This window comes from Dicentrarchus labrax, unplaced genomic scaffold (genome assembly GCF_905237075.1).
Source record: "Dicentrarchus labrax unplaced genomic scaffold, dlabrax2021, whole genome shotgun sequence".
Taxonomy (NCBI): domain Eukaryota; kingdom Metazoa; phylum Chordata; class Actinopteri; family Moronidae; genus Dicentrarchus; species Dicentrarchus labrax.
Window position 1 is genome coordinate 158,077 of NW_026136959.1, and position 20,337 is coordinate 178,413.

The window sequence follows — 20,337 nt, forward strand, 5'->3', positions numbered from 1 at the left end:
CAATGTCTGCAGGTCAAAAGATATAAAGTCTTCTCCATTATAACCAAACTGATTAAAACCTTTAATCTCTCCTGCCAAATGTCATTTATTACACTTATTGCAACCCTTGTTGTTTCATCTAGTAGTAAAAGGCCTTTTAGAGCCATGTATGACAGTTGCTTTCTACTGAATGCAAAACTTTAGTGCTTGATAAGAAATGCCGGACTGGCTAATGTTTAACAAACATTATAAAAACTTAGCATTTTCTAATTCAGTGTTCCAAAATTTCCAGATACAATTTCAGAATCTTACATAATAAACAAAACTCGAGTGTGAAGGTGTGATTCTTGGACTGATAACCTGTACAGATGGATGTTAAGCCTCTTCAGTCAAATTATTTAAAGAAATCAATGAAGAAAATGGAGGCTGTACTTTTCCTGTGTGTGTTTGTAATTGTGAGGATATTTTGACTATAGATATATGTTTTGAATTTCTCAGTGTGATGAGTAGTTTGTGTTGGACAGAGCAAACAAGTCTAACCAGGACCAGTATACAGCCTCTCTTTTTATCACTCTCAAAGACACCACCTACCTCAACAAATGCTAATGGAGGCATAATCTGCAAATGTCACAACAGAGTTGTCTCCATGTCGGTGGATGCAGCGTGATCAGGAGGAGGCTGAGCACACAACCCTGAGGGGCTCCGGTGTTGAGCTGTAGAGACAGGCATCATGGCATCAGTTTGGAATAACGGGGGACTTTAATGTAAAGTGAAACATCAGCCTTGACATTTTAGGCGTGAGGTCTACAGACATTTACACCCTGGTTGTGCATTATGGCCAGTGGCTGGTGGGACATGAGCCTCAGCAGAAGTTTATATCTGGATTTAAAAAATATATATATAAATAATTGTTTTAATAACAAGCATGTATGATAATTTTATATTAAGACCCAGTTTTACAAAGGTGCAAACTCATGCATTGTACTCTCTGTTATAACCGACCAGAAAGATGGGTGTAGAGGTCTGTATGGTTACACAGTAGCAGCCTGTTGTCGTACTCAGGTGATTTAATGAAGGTTAATGCGGTCCTGCTGCCTTCAGGTGCTGCAGGGATTTCATGAACTGGAGGAATCCTTAACAGACTACCAGCTTGAAAATGAACAAATAAATGAATAAATAAAAGAAAGATTTGGAGACAAACCCTGAAATCCTTACAAGGCACACCCTCATTATGGTTTTCCTGATATTTGAACTCACTCACACACTTACAGCACTTACAAGTCAAGTCAAATTTGATATTCATATAGATTTATTTATATATTATATTTATAATCTGTGCAACTCAACACACTCTCTTTAATGAATAAATAAAAGAAACATCAATTAGATTTCCAAAGCAGTTTTATTAGTTCATCACAAGTAAAATAACTCAAATCTGGATTAACAGGAGGGATTTAAAACACACACACACACACACACACACACACACAGAGAAAACAGACTTACCCTAACCATAACCTATAACACAGAAAATGTAAGGTGCAGTACTTCAGACAAGAACAGATCATAAAAAACAGTAAACATGAAACAAAAAATCTGAAAATGATATGTGATATATACACATTCAGAGTGTTAAAAAGCAGTTCCAGAAGATCTCAGAGGCCCCACAGTTTCATATTGCACAAGCAACTCAGTGATACATGTTGGGGCTAAGCCATTAGTGCTGATTTATATATGAGGACTAAGATTTTATTGTTTGATTTTCTGACACAATAGAGGGACAATATTTTATAACAGGGTTTAGTGCAGAGTTTTCATTAGTGTGCTTCAAAAGTAGAAACATGAAACTTACTACTAATCAACAAAGAAAGATGACTAGTGCCTAATAATATAACTAGATAATTTCCAGGACCTCCTTTTTGGTCTCTAATAAGGTCCAGAAACAGCTGGACAGCAGCATCACTCCAGATGTTGTTACTCCTGGAGGATTTCCTCGACAGTAACGCTTCTGTCAGCTCTTACTGATACCTAAATAATCTTCTTTGGTGAGTAAAGGAATTCATACTTTAACCTGTGATGTTCTGACAGGGTCTATGACTTCTCATCTAAATGTTACAAATATTTTCCTCAATAAATATGTCTTCTGTAAATGAGAAAAAAGTGCTCTCTGGAAAAGAAAGAATGGTTTGGATGCCACAGTAACGTCATTGGAGTTCTCTTGTATCATCAGTGGGAACCTGTAAAAAAAGATTAATAAATGAAAAGTTGAATAACTGATTAGAAACTTATCAGAGTTCATGAACATTATTAACATACTTTATGTAAGTGATTATCTGTTTCTGACAAAGGTGAAACTTACTTTTTTATTTTATGCTACTTTATACTTCTATTCCCTTTACAGGGGACTCAACCCCTAAACTGGGAACCACTGGACCAGAGTACCTAACTGTATATAAAGCAGTAAAAACTAGCTCCACCTGTAATATTATAGCACTTACAGGGGGATTTTTTTGTTATAACAAATACTTGTACTTTTGATACTTAAATTACATTGTGCTGATAACACTATTAGACTTTTGAATGCAGGACTTTGACTTTAACAGAGTATTGTCACATTGTTGTGTTGGTACATGTACTTAAGTAAAGAATCTGAATACTTCTTCCACTTTTGATTTCTGGAGTAGTATCATAAAACCCCAGAGCCATCTGCTTCCTAGTTATAATGGATGGACTGAGAAAATTCTTTCTCTTGCAGAATGTTTTCAGCTGTGTGTGAAATACAGCAAGAATATTGTACATTATGTCAGTGGACAAAATATGTGCACAGCCTTGTTGAAACAATGACATACTCACTGTGATCAGTCAGGAGCTGAATTTCTGTCCGACAGCGATGCTGAAGAGTCTGAAGCTAGAAGCAGAAATTAATTTCAGAGATAATTCAATTTGAAATGATGTAGTTATATAAGAGAGACAGACTGGACATGGTTGATTGATTACTAATGCTCAGGAGCAAATAAAATTCTTCAATAGAACAAACATGTTATATAAATGTGTATATTTTATAAAGCAAAACTTACTGTTTGCAGGTCTGAATCCTGAAATACAGATGAGACATTACAGTATTAGAAGTTAATCAGAATGTATGACAGGACACAAAATAAAATACATTTATAGGAAGAAATTCCTCATGAATGTCACAGATCTCTGCTCTGAATAAAAATGTAGGAGAGCAACTCTTTCACTTAGTATATACAGTACGTCTGCTGAGGACCTCTGTGTTCTTTTGGCAGTAAAGTTACTGAACATGTTCAATCCAGTGGAGTAAAAATGGCTTCACTCACCATTTTTGTTCCTTCTCCAGATGAAGAGTCCAGTGATGCAGAGTGCCAGCAGCAGCAGTCCTACAACAACTCCAATAACAGCACCAGCAGGAAACTCTGAGGGAGAAACTGGAGCCAAAACAGAACATTCACACTTTGTCTCTCCCACTGGAAGGAGATAAATATGTTTAGTTTACAGGATTCATTTTAGTATTGAAGTATGAGGAGCAGATTGTGTGAATAAGACAGTAAAGTGAGAAACAGAATGTATTTCAGTCACATGAAAAGTATAGTTCTGGATTCCTTTGACACTTACATGTGTTTGAGCGCTCAGAGCTAAGAATCTTGTTTCCCACTTACATGCTTGTGTGTTGTACTGATGTCACTGTGTCCCCAGATATTATTGAGGACTTTGAAGAGTATAACGCTGTCATAACTGATAGAAATATGACCCAAGTTGACAACTCTCACGCTTTCGCCGTGTGACACACGGTTTTGCCTGTTTTCACACGCACTCACGCCACACATCCAATTTCTTACGCCAAAAAATCCGATCTTGGTCCCCTGCAGTTTTTACCGTCCAAAAACAATGTTACGCTATAGTCAACAGAGAATAGTCAAGCACTAGGACCAAGAGGAAAACGGCCGCTCAAGCTGAAGCCTGTTAGTTTAGACCCGCCCACAAGCTCCTCGATTGGCTCTGCCGTTTCTTGTGTGATTGGCCGTCCCCGCTGTCACTCCATCTTGCTCGCACACCGGTCTGCTGCAGTTGCCCAGGTAACATCAGAGGTTTCATTTACATTAACGTTTGAATCGGTGTCCATGTGCGTATGTGCGTGCGTGTGTGTGTCCAGAATGTTTATTCTATATTTACATTTACATGCTTTACAACCAGTCAAACCAAAAAAGGGAACAGTAAAGTAAAAGTAGCAATAGAAAACTAGAAAAACTACTATTGTGACTTTGGGGCGCTCGCTGGTTAGCTCAGTCGGTAGAGCTGGCGACCCATATACGGACTCGCTGCAGCGGCGCGGGTTCAAATCCTACCTGCTGCCCTTTGCTGCGTGTCATCCCCTCTCTCTCCACCCACCATCACTGTCTCCCTACAGCTGTCTCCATAAATAAAGCCATCAAAAGGCCAAAAAAAATAAATACTTGTGTCTCCCCCACCTCTGAAATCAAAATTTTGTCCTTGATCTGAGCTGAGACTAGGTATGTAACAATGAAATGTCGTCCAATTGAGTACTCACTCTCAAACTAACTCTAAACTTTAAATCTTGAAATAAATTATCTGTTTGTGTGTGTGAAGATGATTTAGTGTGGTGAAAGCTGTCATAACAAGCAGCAGGAGAGCACCTTGTTAACCTCGTGGTATACTGCATGCTCAAAATATCAGCTCATTGCATTGTTTATTTACTCACAGTTTAATACCATTCTAATCAACATATCAATCAACCTACAGGTACCTGGGTCCAATCTTAAACACTGGTCTATGAATAAGGCTTTATTGTAATACAGGCAGTCATTTAGGCACAACAATAGTTTTCTGGTTGAATGTTCAGCTCAAGTCTAGAAGGCCCTACAAGTCATGATGCCGAACAGGAATCAGAATAAGTTCAGGTATTGCACATCTTTAACAGACCTCCCAAAAATCCACTAGAATGCAGGAAATTACATCTACTTAATCCAAATGTCCTGGTGGTGGACCTTCAGCTATGTCTGCTTCTCAGAATGTAACCATTATTGTCCATCTCCAGTAGGCTGCCCCTATCAGCGGCTTTGGGCCTCCCCACAAACCACCAGAATGCAGGGTACAACACGGGAACAACATCAAATGAATTCCAATTCTCTGATATCTGAGCCACCAACTTGTGAAGCTGCGTGTGCGGCATCATTTTGGTCAACCCCGACAAAATCTCACTCCAAGGTTTTTTGAAAAGTTGGCAGGTATGCAAGTTGTAAACCGGATTAATGCCCAATCTGAGAATTAAGATGTAAAATTAGTGTGAAGAGTTAACATCCGATCAACCCTGACAACACAAGTTTTAGGACATAACCTTTGTAGTTATGATGGAGGTCTAGCTTTAGTGGACGAACAAAACTATTTCCAGTCTTACCCCAGTTGGTTCTGATCTCTGCTTTGTCCAGTTTGGTGACGATGTTGTTCTTCACACCAGAGAGCTGAAACACACAGTCGTACCTCCTCCAGTCTTCAGGTGGGACTGATGAATGAAGGTTCAGGTCAACACTCATCTGGAAGGATCCATCGTGGTTGGGGAGGATCTCTCCGTGGTCCACGTCCTCATGAAGCTCCTCTCCATCTTTCCTCCAGATGAGTGTGGCACTGTCAGGGTAGAAACCTGTAGCGTGGCAGCTGACTGGAGAGGAGGGAGTCTTCTGGAGGAGAGACACTGAGGGAAGGTCTGCAAAGAGAGAGAATGTGAGAAAGAGAGATAGAAAAGAAAGCCCCTCAAAACAACCACCACATTGTCTCTATATAGACAAATGAGAGAACCACTGAAGAAACTCACTCCAGTCAGAGAAGAAGGATCTGCCTTTGTGGTTCACAGCAAAGTACTCAAACACAGTGTCAATATTCAGTGGAACTATTTCTATTTTGAAACTCTGAAACTCTGTAAACTGATTTAAGTCATACTAAAACACTGACTGTCACAGTATCAGCTTTGATGGAAAGTAACCTCAGAGCACCCAAAAATGTCTCTACTGACTGGTTAGGACTAAATCAAATCCTACTGCACAGAAAACTGCCATAAGGTAGTATCACACTGATTGGAGTGATCATACAATGGCAGTTCAGTCTGAGCAGATTATAGGAACAGGTTCATCTCTCTATAAAAGTAAGAAATCTCTGTCTGTGGCTCAAATATCTCTGCAGATCAGGATAAGACTGACCTGAGAGTTTCAACGTCGCTGCTGTGTGGTTTCAGGGTGTGCAACGTCGGCTTTGTTTGGACTAGAAAGATACCGTTAATAAATTATTTCATAATTCCGCTAGCATTGTCAACCATAGCCACCATAGCCACGTGCGCACCAGAGCCAATCACTACAGAGCCCGTGATTAAAGTGTTTCCCAGTTGTCTCCCCCTGTCAATCTAAACCTGCGGACACTTTGTAATCATATGGATGCTGTTATAAGGTGTAGTGATTGAGATCCTGACCCACCAAACATCCTGGAAAGTGACGAAGTTACGTTTTTCACTCTAAATTACACAATTATTACATAATAATCACCAGCAGTACACTGACTCCCTCACTCACAAGACAGAGAATGTTTTAACACTCTGCGAGTTGTTCGCCGGTGACAGACGCTGTTTTTTGGGCAGAAGTGTGACGGAAGAGTCGGTAGGACAGGCGGGAGGACAGACGCTTCTCCACGTACAGCTGTGGTATTTTTTTTCCTCATGTAAGTTTCCAAAGACAGTTACAGTTACTACGTTGCTGTTGTTTGGTCCTGTAACGTTGCTTTGTGGGACATTTCTCTTTATTAAGTTGAGTGAGAGACCTGTGCAGTTATCAGACTGTCTGACTGACACGCCCTCACTTACTACGGGCATTGCACTAGTTGAACTAAATCAGGTCATGTGATTCTACCTTTTCTCTGCAGAGAGCTCTTGCCATAGTCCACATACTTCTTCAGGAACCCAGGACAAATATCAGTGAGGTAAATCTCATTGTCTTTTATTCTAGTTTTCTCAGTATCCCATCTCAGTTTGGTGCTGACAGCCTGAGGTTTTGGAGCGATCCATGTCAATGTCTGCAGATCAAAATATATGAAGTCTTCTCCATCATAACCAAACTGATTAAAACCATTAACCTCTCCAGTCTCATCATCCCACTCACAGCCATCCATCTTCTGTAAAACATGGACACCTGAGAGAGAGACAGAGACAGAGACTGTAATTAACAACGATGTACAGATGAAGATGATCTCACAGATATTGGGCAGTGTGTGATACACTTCTATTTTCATCTTCATCTCGTGGTGTGTTCATGATTTAAAGGACAATTCCGGCGCAAAATGAACCTGTGGTTAATAACACATGTGTACCGAGTTGGTCCGGTCTCTGGGATATGTTTTCATTCTAATCGCACGTGACCAGTTTTAGCACAAACCGCTAATTAGCTTATAACGCTGGTCAACGGGGCACAGAGTAACGTGAAAAGAAATCTATTTTTATACCACTAACAAGACTCAAAATAGCAAACTGTAAACTGAAGCATTGATAACGTTGTAAGTGTACAGACAGTTTATTAAAAAGATAGTTTAGAACAACAGTAGCGTTCATGCAGGCGTGCGCCTTCTTGGGAAAACAGTCACGTGACCAGTCGAATCTGCTCAATATATCAGAAATAATCGCACCGATATAAAACATAACTCATCTAGTGTACTTACTCAGTGGATAACTGTGCTTCTGGTCCCTCTGGTATGAGTCGCCGCCTCCAATTTATTTTCGGGACATGGAAAAAAGTTTCAAGTGCAGCTCTGTTTATCAGAGAGGGGAAATCTTCACACTGTACAAAACACTGCGTGCAACACAGGCACTCCTCTTCAGTGGCCATAGCTTCACAATGTCCGCAGGTACACCACCAGTTTCCTGAAGTACGAGGCTGTGTTGGGCATTGACTACCGGTAGCTCTCTCTCTCTCTCGCGCGCTCTCTCTCTCTCTCTCTCTCTCTCTCGCCCTTTCACGAAGCTCCTGCAGCTCTTCGTCTGTATATTCCGGCTCGAAAAGATAAGGATGTCCATCAAACTGAAAGGGTTCGTTGTCGATGTCTTCAGATTGGGTTGAATAATCCGCCATCTCTTTAGTGTGTATCCTGTGGAAGCACTAGTAGAGTTCTCAATGCTTCGGTTTACAAGTAGGGGCCCTCATTATGCTACCGTGTAAGTGTGGTGCTATTTTGAGTCTTGTTAGTGGTATAAAAATAGATTTCTTTTCACGTTACTCGGTGCCCCATTGACCAGCGTTATAAGCTAATTAGCGGTTTGTGCTAAAACTGGTCACGTGCGATTAGAATGAAAACATATCCCAGAGACCAGACCAACTCGGTACACATGTGTTATTAACCCCAGGTTCATTTTGTGCCGGAATTGTCCTTTAAGAGAAAATGAGGGGAACCTTTTCTTTTACTTATGAGTGATGGAACCCAATTTCATGTAATTTAAAAGTTACAGTGGTAGCTATTGTTCTATAAATTCATGGATGTAAACCAAGTAGTGCATTCTTTTTGCATTGTTTTCGTTTGTCGACCATGAACTACAACATCCCTGGTCGGGCCAGCTGAAGACTTTTGTTGCGTCTCCCCCCTCAAATTCCTTATTCCCTTAACTGCTTTCTAATAAAGGCATAACATTAAAACAAAAAGGTCACATGCTAAAACACCTGCAGCATTGGATGCAGTTGAGTGACCACACAAGACTGACCAGGAACTCATTGAAACATAGTTATTGTGTAACTTCTATTACTAACTGGGAAAGGTGGGAAGCTGCCAAACTTCAGGGAGTCTGAAAGCTCCGGGCTTATTGCAACCCTTGTTGTGTCATCTAGTAGTAAAAGGCCTTTTAGAGCCAGGTATGATAGTTGCTTTCTACTGACTGCAAAACTTTAGTGCTTGATAAGAAACTGGCTAATGTTTAACAAACATTATAAAACTTTGCATTTTCTAATTCAGTATAAAGATTTTGTTTATATTACTCAGACTTTGTACTATTAAAGTTATTCTGTGTGTGATGACAACTTTCATTAGTCTAGAGAGGTGGATAAAGTTAGTTCCAAATGTTCCAGACACAATATCAGAATCTTACGTAGTTAGTATGTTATTATTACAACACAAAACTCGAGTGTGAAGGTGTGATTCTTGGACTGAAACCTGTACAGATGGATGTTAAGCCCCTTCAGTCAAATTATTTAAAGAAATCAATGAAGAAAATGAAGGCTGTACTTTTCCTGTGTGTGTTTGTAATTGTGAGGATATTTTGACTATAGATGGATGTTTTGAATTTCTCAGTATGATGAGTAGTTTGTGTTGGACAGAGCAAACAAGTCTAACCAGGACCTGAGTTATGGATTACATGCTGACTGGCAGCTAGTGGTTCCAGGTTTTCAAAGCAATGTGATGGCGGTCTATTTACTTTACAACTAAGATGCAGAACAGTTTAACAGTAAACAGTGAAATATAACATAGTGGGCTACATACTGTACCTCCACTTTGGTTGAAGCGCTGCTTCAAATTATCAAGTGTTGCTAAGAAGTATGGCAGATACTCTAAACACTCTCTAGTGTACCACTGCAAGTGCTGAGGGTCATTTTTGAAAAATGTCTTCGCAAATTCATGTTTTGGTTCTACTATCTTTTTGTTGTTGTCGCAGTAACCGGACAGAATCTCATCGACCACTCCAGCAACCACATACTCTGGGAAGTTTGGGACTCCAGAAGATGCAGTGAAGAAAAACTTCAGGGAGTGTTTCACTGTAGGACAAACAAAGTGTAATACATTTATATACACACACATTTAAATATGATGTAGACTATTCAGAATGATTCACATCCCCAAAATACAGTCTTATCAAGTTAAAGTAAAACAGAAACTAAATTCTTGTTTGTCTTTAGCAAAATGCAATAAAAATAAATCTGTTAAATGTGATCTTACCTGCTGATGAAACGTGACACAAGAGAAGCAACAAAAAGATGTTTTTCATTGTGTTTTTGGTTAAGACTTGTGGGTAAAGAGCGAGCTGGGTCCGCTGTGGTTTCTACTGTAATGTGAACCACAGAGTGCTGAACCGTGATAAAGGGAGCTGCTGTTAGAATGTTTATTACGGTAGGCGTGGCCTAAAAGAAAAATATACACATTTTCTGTCATGTCCCAAACTATATGTACAATTTGGACTTATTTTGCTGTTTGTTTGTTTAGATAATTATAGGATATTTTCATTATACTTATCATTAATTCTTCATATTGGGACCTAAACTAAATCAGTAAAGTACATTCATATTTGATGTCAGTAACAATATTTATTATCTAGGCTTTTCAGACAATGTATTTATGAATTATTTTACTGTAACATATCACACAAACTGCTACATTTAATGCAGCACTTGAACAACAGTATTACAGATGTAATGATAACACACAGGCTTCTTGGACTTTTATTGCACACCTATGAGACTAAAAGCATTAAAATCAGAGAGGTGTTGTGGTGCTTTGGCTCCAGTCGTGAAGGGCTGCTGTTGCCACCAGATGTCACTGTGCTGCTGCATTTGAAGCCCCAAAGCTCCAGACGGCTTCATCCACCTCTCACTAGTTCTGACTTCACTAAGAACGAGTGATATGTATTGGAGCAAGAGCATCCATTACTAATGATCTTAAAACAATCTATTTGTGACAACATGGTGAAAATACAGCCTCTCTTTTTATCACTCTCAAAGACACCACCTCCCTCAACAAATGCTAGTTTCCCCTTCAACCATTGTCCCCTTTATGCTACTTCCAACAACAACAACAACAACAACAACAACAACAAAAATCTGAGCTGAAGTCATCCTACACCACAAACTGTACAGTGATATCACTCTTCTCAGCTGTCAGTCCTATAAACTGGCATCAGGACATGTGTGTGCTCACATCAACCTTGGACTAAAGAAAACTCGCTGTGCATAACTGATCATAAAGTTCCAAGAAAACAGCCACCGTCAACATGTTTCACACTACGTACAAAGTGAATATCACATATAAATGGAAATAGTCTCAAACACAAGGTTTAACATACTTTAAAGATTTCAACAAAAACTTAATTACAGATGAAAATAATATACAAACAGAATATTTATAATAAGTTTTGATTGTTTTTATATTTGGAAGAAGGAGTTATGAATGAATGGATTATTCTGAGCAAACAGGACTTTGTCTGTTATCACAAATGCAAACACATCTACCTGCATGGTTTGATATCATTAGAGGTCATTTTGTGAACCACAAACCTGAAGAGACGGAGAGAATAATCACATAAAACAGAATTAACTTCATCAGAAATATTTGGAAAGTTTAATTAAACAAAGGTTATAACATTGTATCAGTACCTGAGGATTCTGATTTCAATGAGATCTAAAATATTCACAATCTTACAACATTTTAACAGATGGCTGCTTTTAAAGGATTATTCCTTCAATTTATTTTCTAATGTGAGCATCAATGCCTTATTTAGCTTGTTTTTCTCTTTATAACCTCACTTATCTTTATCTACAGTTGGTTATAGGAAACCAGCTCCTTGTCAGATATTTTCTTTGCAGCTTTAAAGTGATTCAGAGGTTTCACAGTGAGCGGCAAAACAATATTAAACTGCTTTAACTGGAGGTGTTAGGTTCACTGTTTTTTTGTCCCACATGACGTCACTGTGTGCAGGGTGGTGTGTTTGCTCGTGATGTTTCTGGATTCAGTTTCTCAGAGAGCTCAGTGCTGTTTTCAGGAGCTGCAAGGTCAGAAACACACTGTTAGTGTGTTTAACAGTTAGTCCTCTTCTCCTGCACTGAACTACCTCAGCTCACAATGTAAAGAACGTGTCAGAGACAATAGAATAAAAACTAATTCTACTTACGACGTGGAGGGCGATTGGCTGAAATAAGAAGAAAAGATCAGAAGAGTTTAAAATGCCAGAATACCTTTTGTCTCATTTTCCCTTCTGAATGTAATTCTTTCATATAAAGTGAAACTCTTTAGATTCATATGTTATTAAAGGTTTCAACTCGGCTCATTCTAGTCTCTCACCTCTCTTTTTGTAAACGATAAATCCAATCGCAGCAATGAGGACGACAGCAAGAACAACCACTGTAGCAGTAATCAGGATGGTGATGTTACTGGGCTCCTCTGCTCAGCAAAAAACAACCCAAATAAACAAAAATGATCACAACATGTGAAGATGAAGCAGGTTAAAAGATCTATCCATCTGTTCATCACACATTCACATTGTGAATAGAGTATAATACAGTAGTCACTGGTGTGTGTGAGCAGAAATATACAGCATTTAAAGGACACAGCTTACTTCAGTTTAGCAAAGAAGATACAGTATATGTTATTAAGTTGACAGCATTTAAGGAACCTGCCACTCTGTGCATTGTATGCAACTTCCCAGGTAACAGTAAAGAGACATTATTGAACATTTACTAACTGGTAAACAAAAGAATCTCCACTGTGCATCAATTTATTTTCACTGTGAATCATAAAAAGGGTCGGCGGGCGACCTGGCACCCTACCACAGGGCAGATATGGTATCAATGTACTAGACAGTAAAGGCACTACTGGGTTACATTATGGGAAATGTAGGATCCAGTGTTTTGGGGACTAAAAGTCAGAATATGTCAGCCACTGGTGCTATGTCTCTTGCAAGACAGCCAGCCTTAAGAAAGTGCAGAACTAAGTTGCTGGAATGTTCCTTAAAGATAAGTTTAAACTTGAATTATGAATAAAGATAAATGAGTTGCTGATCTTTTTAAAATAATTAATAAGACTGATTATTCAGTTATAAATAATACTTTTTTTAAATCTGTGTTTCTCACCTTTGTCAATTCTCATCCCAGTCTTGCCCCAGTTGGTCCTGATCTCTGCTTTGTCCAGTTTGGTGACGATGTCATTCTTCACACCAGAGAGCTGAAACACACAGTCGTACCTCCTCCAGTCTTCAGGTGTGACTGATGAAAGGTTCAGGTCAACACTCATCTGGAAGGATTCATCGTGGTTGAGGAGGATCTCTCCGTGGTCCACGTTCTCATGAATCTCCTCTCCATCTTTCCTCCAGATGAGTGTGGCACTGTCAGGGTAGAAACCTGTAGCGTGGCAGCTGACTGGAGAGGAGGGAGTCTTCTGGAGGAGAGACACTGAGGGAAGGTCTGGAGAGAGAGAGAGAGAGAGAGAGAGAGAGAGAGAGAGAGAGAGAGAGAGAGAGAGAGAGCTGATAAGTTGGGGGCTTTTTCCTTTTACTTTATAGGACAGCTCAAGATAAGAAAAGGTGGAGGTAGAGATTGGGGGTAGAGCAATATGAAAAAGGGAAGGAAATAAAACAAGGGAATAGACAGATGAAGATGAGACGGCATACATCCCACTTTGGACAGAGCAGCTCTCTTATCTACAAATCTGATTGTTTATTTCTGAACCTAAAACCTGACAACCCAGAGTTGAGAGCAGGAGGCAGAGCTGCAGTCCTACACGCTTCTCTGCACTTTAGTTAGAGCAGATACCCACCCAGAACCCCACAGAGACTGTGTCCCCTGACCACTTCAATTATTTAAAGAGGAAGTAAAGGGAAGAAGAGTTAAACACATAAACCTTATAAGAATTTAAACCAACTCCGCAACCGCACAAAATAAAATAATGAAATATGGACTGATTCATGAATTAATATCAGATTATCATACAGATTTATTTAGGCTTACTGAGACCTGGCTGTGCCATGAATAATATGTTAAAGGAATATATTAATTAAAACATAGGAGGTTAAACCCATGGTATTACCACCTGACTAAAAAAGACATTCAAAGAAATAGTCTTAAAGCATATAAAGGGCCTCTCTAATGCCAGAGCAGCCTACTGTTCATCATTAACAGGAAAAGAGAAACAACCAGGAATCTTTCAGCACTGTTGCCAGCCATGTATTCCTTTATCTCTCAGCAGCAACGACTTCATGACTAAATGAATCCCCTCCTGCTCTCAACAGGTACTGATGTCTCTTTTAACACAGGAATCTTAACAGCTGTAAACCCATATATAATTTTAGAAAGTTTTTCTGCTGTCAACCACCAATCAACTTCAAAAATGTCTTCATCTAACCCATCAACCTGTCTCTTAAACCCCATCCTAAATAAGCTGCTTAAAGAAGTTTTACCCTTAGTTGGCATTTTTTTTACCAGATATGATCAAAGGCCTTAAGGAAAACTTTAATGATACCATCCATACAATCTGTGTAAACTTACTTACCTCATGTCTGGCTATCACAGTATCAGCTTTGATGGAAAGTAATGTAGAACACCTACAACTGTCAGTCTCTACTGATTGTTCAGGGCTAAATCAAATAATACCTTCAACAGCCAAAAATAAGATAACATCAAACTGACTGGAGTAATAATACAATGGCAGTTCAGTCTGAGCAGATTATAGAAACATTGTTGTGTTCATCAAACTAAATCAGGTCATGTGATTCTACCTTTTCTCAACAGAGAGCTGTTGCCATAGTCCACATATTTCTTCAGGAACTCAGGGAAAATCTCAGTGACTAACTTCTCATTGTATTTTGTTCCAGCTTTGTCAGTATCCCACATCAGTTTGGTGGTGACAGCCTGAGGTTTCAGAGCGATCCATGTCAATGTCTGCAGGTCAAAAGATATAAAGTCTTCTCCATTATAACCAAACTGCATGAAACCATTAACCTCTCCAGTCTCATCATCCCACTCACATCCTAAAAGTCCCTGTAAAATGTGGACACCTGAGAGAGAGACAGAGACAGAAACAGAGACAGTAATTAACAATGTACAGAATACAGATGAAATCTCCAGTGGAAAGATGATCTTATAAATATTGTGCATTGTGTGACACTTGTGTCTTGTGGTGTGATCATGATTCAAGAGCAGATAATCAGTGCACTTTATCTGAGTGATGAAACCCAATTTATTTTCCACAGCTAAAAGTTACAATAGTAGCTACTGTTGTATGAATTGACAGATGACTGTCAGTGGCAGTATACAAAGTGGGTATGTTGAATTATATGCACATTAAACTCTTATTAAAACAAAGTCACACCTGTGTGACACCTGCAGTCTCAGATGCAGTCCAAGCTCAAATTCATTAATATGCACATGTTAGCTATCCTATATCTGTGTGTCAAACAACAAACCAGGCTGCAAATCATTTTAGCAGAAAAAAGTGAAATATAATATACATAAATACTTTACCTCCACTTTGGTTGAGGTGCTGCTTCAAATTATGAATCATCACTTTGAATAAGTTTGGCATTCTCTCAAAACACTGCTGAGTGCCCCACTCAAAGTGCTGAGGATCATCTTTAAGTATTTTTTTCATCCAGTCCTGTTTTGGTTCTAATATCTTTTTGTTGGTGTCGCAGTTTACGGCCAGACTTCCATCAACCTCAGCAGTTATCACAAGCTCTGGTATCTTTGGGACTCCACTGGATGCAGTTATAAAAAACTTTAGAGAGTGTTTCACTGCAGGACAAACACAGTTTATACATTCATTAAAGACCCATCATGAATCTGATGTATTCAGTCAGCAGCCTATGATTCTATTAAAACATATAAAGTCAGTCTTATGAAGTTTAAGTAATAGTGAAACTAAAGTGCTGTTCTCTGGAGCTACAGGAGCCAAATGCAATCTGCGGCTCACGTTATCGCAGTCAAATGCAGAGCCGAGTGGAAAGTGAAGCAAAGAGCTTAAAGAGTTCAAATGTGATCTTACCTGCTGATGAAACGTGACAGAAGAGAAGCAACAAAAATAACGTTTTCATCTTGATTTGATAAAGTCGGGTGGGTAAAGGACCGAGCTGCGAGGAGGTGAGAGAGAGATGTGTAGACAGGAGGACTGCCTCCTTCTTCCACAGCGTCAGTATGTGACCTCAGGTACTCAGGAAGTACTGCACAGCTGTATCACCTGTCAAACAGGTACCAATGTCTCTGTCAGTGTGTCTGTACCCATTATGTTATGTTTAGAGCCCCATACATACACTGCAGAGTAAAAGCTGTGAGAATAAACTGTGTGAATTCAGAATGATCCAATTTTGTTGTGTGTAGTTCAATGCTCCGGACCACATGATGCCAACAATTTCTTCAGAAACTGACATATAGTTTTATTTTAACATCATTTTATTACTATGATTTAAAACATATTGTACTTGGATTGTGTTCACTGAGGTTAAGTTAAAGGCTGTCAGTAGTCTATGTAAGATGAATGCTCTTTTGAAGGTACTGTAATTTCACACACTAATTCTGCTCCACACAGGAGCTCATGGGCCAAATGAAACTGCTGTAACAGAAAGGACTTAAAGGAAAGCTGTAAAATGTTGTCTTACCTGGAGATAAAAAAAATGACACAAGAGGAGCAACAAAAATAACTTTGTCTTTGTTTGAGAAAGTTTGTTTCCTGGTTCACTGACATGAGTGTTTGTTCTCTGGAATATGAGGCGTGTTCACCAGTTAATGATTCCTCATAGGTGAACTAAAACTTTACTACTAATAATAATAAGACTTTAACGTTATTATTATTGCTTTTTTTAACTCTAACATGCATGAAACCGTAACATTTTGAAAGGTTGTGTGTGTTTAAATGTCAGTTACCTGTTGTCACTGTATCTGTTATTACTTGTCTGCACTCGTCTGCCAGGTAAAGTCCAAAACACAGTGTGAGAAACAGACTCTCTTTTGTTGCAGTAAACACACACAAAAGATTTTTCTCCTTTCAGTGGAGGTCTGCAGTGGGCCCATGAAAATCAAACTGAACCTGATTTATTAAAAAAAAAAAAAAACAGACTTACTAACCAAAATGCAGCTGACCCCAACAAATCCAGAGAGAAAACACCAACAATGGCAGTGATGACAACACATCAGATCAGAGTCCACTTAGATCCATTTGTATGGGAGGCCAGAGAGCTGATTATTAGTGCAAATCATTGTGGAGCTCCTCTTTCAGCCAAATGTTTCATTTTTACATGGCAGCCAGCTTTGAGGTTGTTAGAATGCACTCTTTACACAGCTATTGGCTCGCTGTTTCCTCCCTAGAATTCATGCTAAGCTAACCTAACCTTGTCTGGTATTCATGATCAATAATGTTTTCACCTATCATGCAGTGGGTATCAGGCTGTGCCTTCATAAATCTACTGACCCCTCTAAGAGCCCACATCATCTCTAACTGACCTGGTGCACAACAATATTTTGCCACCACCCCGGATTCCTCATTAGAGAATTAAGCATGAATTGATGAGGTGATGTTGTTGGCTGATATGTTTGAGATCAGCTGTTTGTCATAATCTAACTAATTTGATGTTGGATGGTCAGGTGTGTCCTCCAGACAGCTGTTCCAACAAGCTCACAGTTAAATGTTAAAGCACACATTAATACTGTTGGTAAATTAAAGTCCAGCACTTGCTGGCGTACAGACGAGAGAGAGAGAGAGAGAGAGAGAGAGAGAGAGAGAGAGAGAGAGAGAGAGAGTGAGAGAGAGAGCAATGTGAATGATACATGTAGCTACAGGTGGGCTTTGGTGCAGCCATCACTCTCAAAGACACCACCTTCCTCAACAAATGCTATTTTCCCCTTCAATCAGTCAAGACAAACTGCTGCTAATACAGACCTAAAACATAAAGTAAAGCCGGATTCAAGGATATTTTACTGTCATTCACAACAAGGTTGTAGAATCAAATTTTGTTAAAGTTCCCTTTATGCTACCTTCAAACAAACAAAAATTAAAATAACTTAAATTATTATAAATATTCATGATGAATTGTTGTGGAAGAATTCAACAGCCTCACTGCCTGTATGTGTATCATCAAAGGATCATGGGAATTAGCTAATTAATGTTACACATTGTGTGGCTCCAGAGAGCTCTTAGTACTGTGTTTGTTTTCGTTCTTGGCTTAAAGTCAAGCATGTTAAGTATGAGATCTGCACTCTGAAGTTATTAGTTGACAGCCTTCAACTGTTTCTCTTGTTTGTGATACCGGTGCAGGAAATCAAGCTGCTGCTGATGTAAGGGAAGCATCCAGTTTGGTGGCATTTCTGGTTCTGTCTTCACCACACAATCACCTCTGATGTTCACTCGAGCAATTACTGAATATAGATAAACAGGCTGTCTATTTATAGCCATTCATCAACAGTTCAGAAGTAAAACAAAACATTTATTATCTCAGATTGAACTCTGAAAATGTCCCAGTCATGGAATTTTTACAACCAGCATTGTTGACACAAACCACTGCTCTCAGACATCAACATTACCATCACCTCTTCCACCTGCTCTGCTTTTATTGCTCTCTGTTTAATTAAAGTTAGACACATCACTTTTATTTACTAAATTCTAAATTACCATTTGGTTTTGGTTTTTCAAATTAATTTATTTTGCTAAGGAGGTTCATATATGTACAGGGAAGTTGCCTTGGTATATTATTGCATAACAATTAACATAGTAAAAAAAAATCTATAATAGTATATAAAGATGAAATACAGACAATAAAAAGAGACAATATATTCAAATATAAAAAAAGACAATATGTACAGTAAATAAATGAATGAAGGAATAGCTGTGACAACATTTTGTTTATATCTTTCACATAAAAAAATTTCTTATGTTAATATAAACCATATTTTTTTTAACTTCTGGCTATGTATATGTGATAAAACAATGACTTTGCTCACATGGTCATATTGAGCAGGTATTCTGTTCACTATGTTAGTTTAGCCTGTTAGCATGCTAATTAGCAGTAAACACAGGGTGCAGCTGTGGCTGATGGGAATAAAACTGGCTCTGCATTTAGTCACAAAGTATTGTACAAAATACACCTGATGATGCCACTAGATGAAAAGTGACAGATAGTTATTAGAAATCCTCCCGAGATTTTCTCTAAAAAGCCAAAGATTTTAACTTGTTGTGGTAGAAGAAAAATCTCAGGTTAAAGTTAGTTATGACTCATCATGTGGGAACCATTAATGATTGTTTTTTTAATATTGGGACTTCCATCCAATACTGTTATTGTTTATTTCAATCTGGATCAAATTGATAAAGTCGCCTATTGACAGACAAGTTGACATTTTCCTCCTTGGAGACAAAATGCTAGCATGGTTACAAAGCACAGAAAACACATGTAAGGGTTCAATCTGTAGAGGAAAAAATGATCATTTAGTAAATAACCTTTGTATGAACTGTGATTTACTGTATTATACTGTTCTGTACACAGCATGACCAACTTTATTTCCTGTTGAACTGTACCCAACCTGATTACTATAAATGAATCAAATGAGGCATGACATGTTGACAGGTTGAAGTATAGTCCAGCCTACACATGTCATGCTGACCTGCACTTGGACTTGGTCCATCGTCCTTGGACAGAGACAGACCTAATCGACGCCGTCGCTCACCTGCCCCGGCCAGAAAATGAATTTGAACATTTCTGCAGAGACTATAGGCCAACCATGAGAGAAATACAAAGGCTGTTGCAAAAGAACTTTGGGACTCATTCTCACAGAATCAGGGGCTATTTCACTGAAGGCAGAATGCCCCTGCGTATGAAAAATCCAACATGGGATGATGATGACAACCAAGGATATCAGGACTCAATAACAGCACTCTGCACAGAGATTCAGACCGAGTTCCCAGTTCCACAAGACATGACCGCTCTGGAACTGATGAATCAGGGCTCAGACGAGGCTGTGGGCGTATTCCTGGCACGCCTCACTACTGCCTTTGACTGTCATAGCGGCATGCAGCGCCCAAATACAATGGGAGGCTCCCCACTCACAGCTTATGAATCAGACTTGAAAAGCCTTTTTCTAAGCAGAATGCACCCCTCACTGGCAGATGCCTGTCGCCACTCCTGCATCACCTGGAAATCCTGCAGCTTGGCAGATATTTTGCAACATACTGAGCATGAAGAAGACATTCAAAAACGTCAGGACGCGCTAAAAAAGAAGAAGAAACAGGAGAAACTGGACGAGGCCCAGCTGACTATGTACAATGCAATGACGAGTGAAGAACAGTAGAACTGTTAGAGAACAAACCACGTGGTTCATCTGTGTACTGTTAAGAAAATTAGGGATGAGGATCAGCCAACATAATGGCGTTTTGTACAAGATTTACAAGCAGTAAATGCTTCAGTGCATCCGCGCACGCCTGAAGTTTCTAACCCACATACCATTCTGTATCTCATCCCACCAGACGCAACTCATTTTCCGGTTGTTGATTTGGCCCATGCATTTTTCTCCGTACCCATCCATCCTGAAAGTCAATATTGGTTTGCATTCACCTTTCAGG

General features: G+C 39.2%; 2 protein-coding genes across 4 annotated transcripts in view; both read right to left on the reverse strand.

Annotated features, from left to right (window-relative positions):
* Positions 1 to 20,337, reverse strand: part of LOC127360854 (H-2 class I histocompatibility antigen, Q9 alpha chain) — a 63,668-nt gene that overhangs the window by 19,793 nt on the left and 23,538 nt on the right. The window contains exons 1-7 of one of the 2 annotated variants that reach the window (XM_051395273.1): positions 9,973 to 10,128; positions 9,525 to 9,791; positions 6,912 to 7,190; positions 5,417 to 5,722; positions 3,321 to 3,428; positions 3,057 to 3,074; positions 2,837 to 2,887 (exon numbers count right to left, since the gene is read on the reverse strand). In XM_051395273.1, coding sequence (XP_051251233.1) covers positions 2,838 to 2,887; positions 3,057 to 3,074; positions 3,321 to 3,428; positions 5,417 to 5,722; positions 6,912 to 7,190; positions 9,525 to 9,791; positions 9,973 to 10,021 — 1,077 coding nt within the window. In that variant the 5' untranslated portion in view covers positions 10,022 to 10,128 and the 3' untranslated portion in view covers position 2,837. Of the gene's footprint in view, positions 1 to 2,836; positions 2,888 to 3,056; positions 3,075 to 3,320; positions 3,429 to 5,416; positions 5,723 to 6,911; positions 7,191 to 9,524; positions 9,792 to 9,972; positions 10,129 to 12,889; positions 13,018 to 20,337 lie in introns of those variants that run through there. The other variant, XM_051395271.1, reaches the window with a different exon arrangement.
* LOC127360861 (major histocompatibility complex class I-related gene protein-like) overlaps positions 10,459 to 20,337 on the reverse strand; it is a 52,951-nt gene continuing 43,072 nt past the window's right edge. For both annotated transcript variants that reach the window (XM_051395286.1, XM_051395285.1), the window contains 3 exons: positions 12,088 to 12,186; positions 11,918 to 11,935; positions 10,459 to 11,791 (listed from right to left, as the gene is read on the reverse strand). In XM_051395286.1, the coding sequence (XP_051251246.1) occupies positions 11,712 to 11,791; positions 11,918 to 11,935; positions 12,088 to 12,186 (197 nt within the window). In that variant the 3' untranslated portion in view covers positions 10,459 to 11,711. The remainder of the gene's footprint in view (positions 11,792 to 11,917; positions 11,936 to 12,087; positions 12,187 to 20,337) is intronic.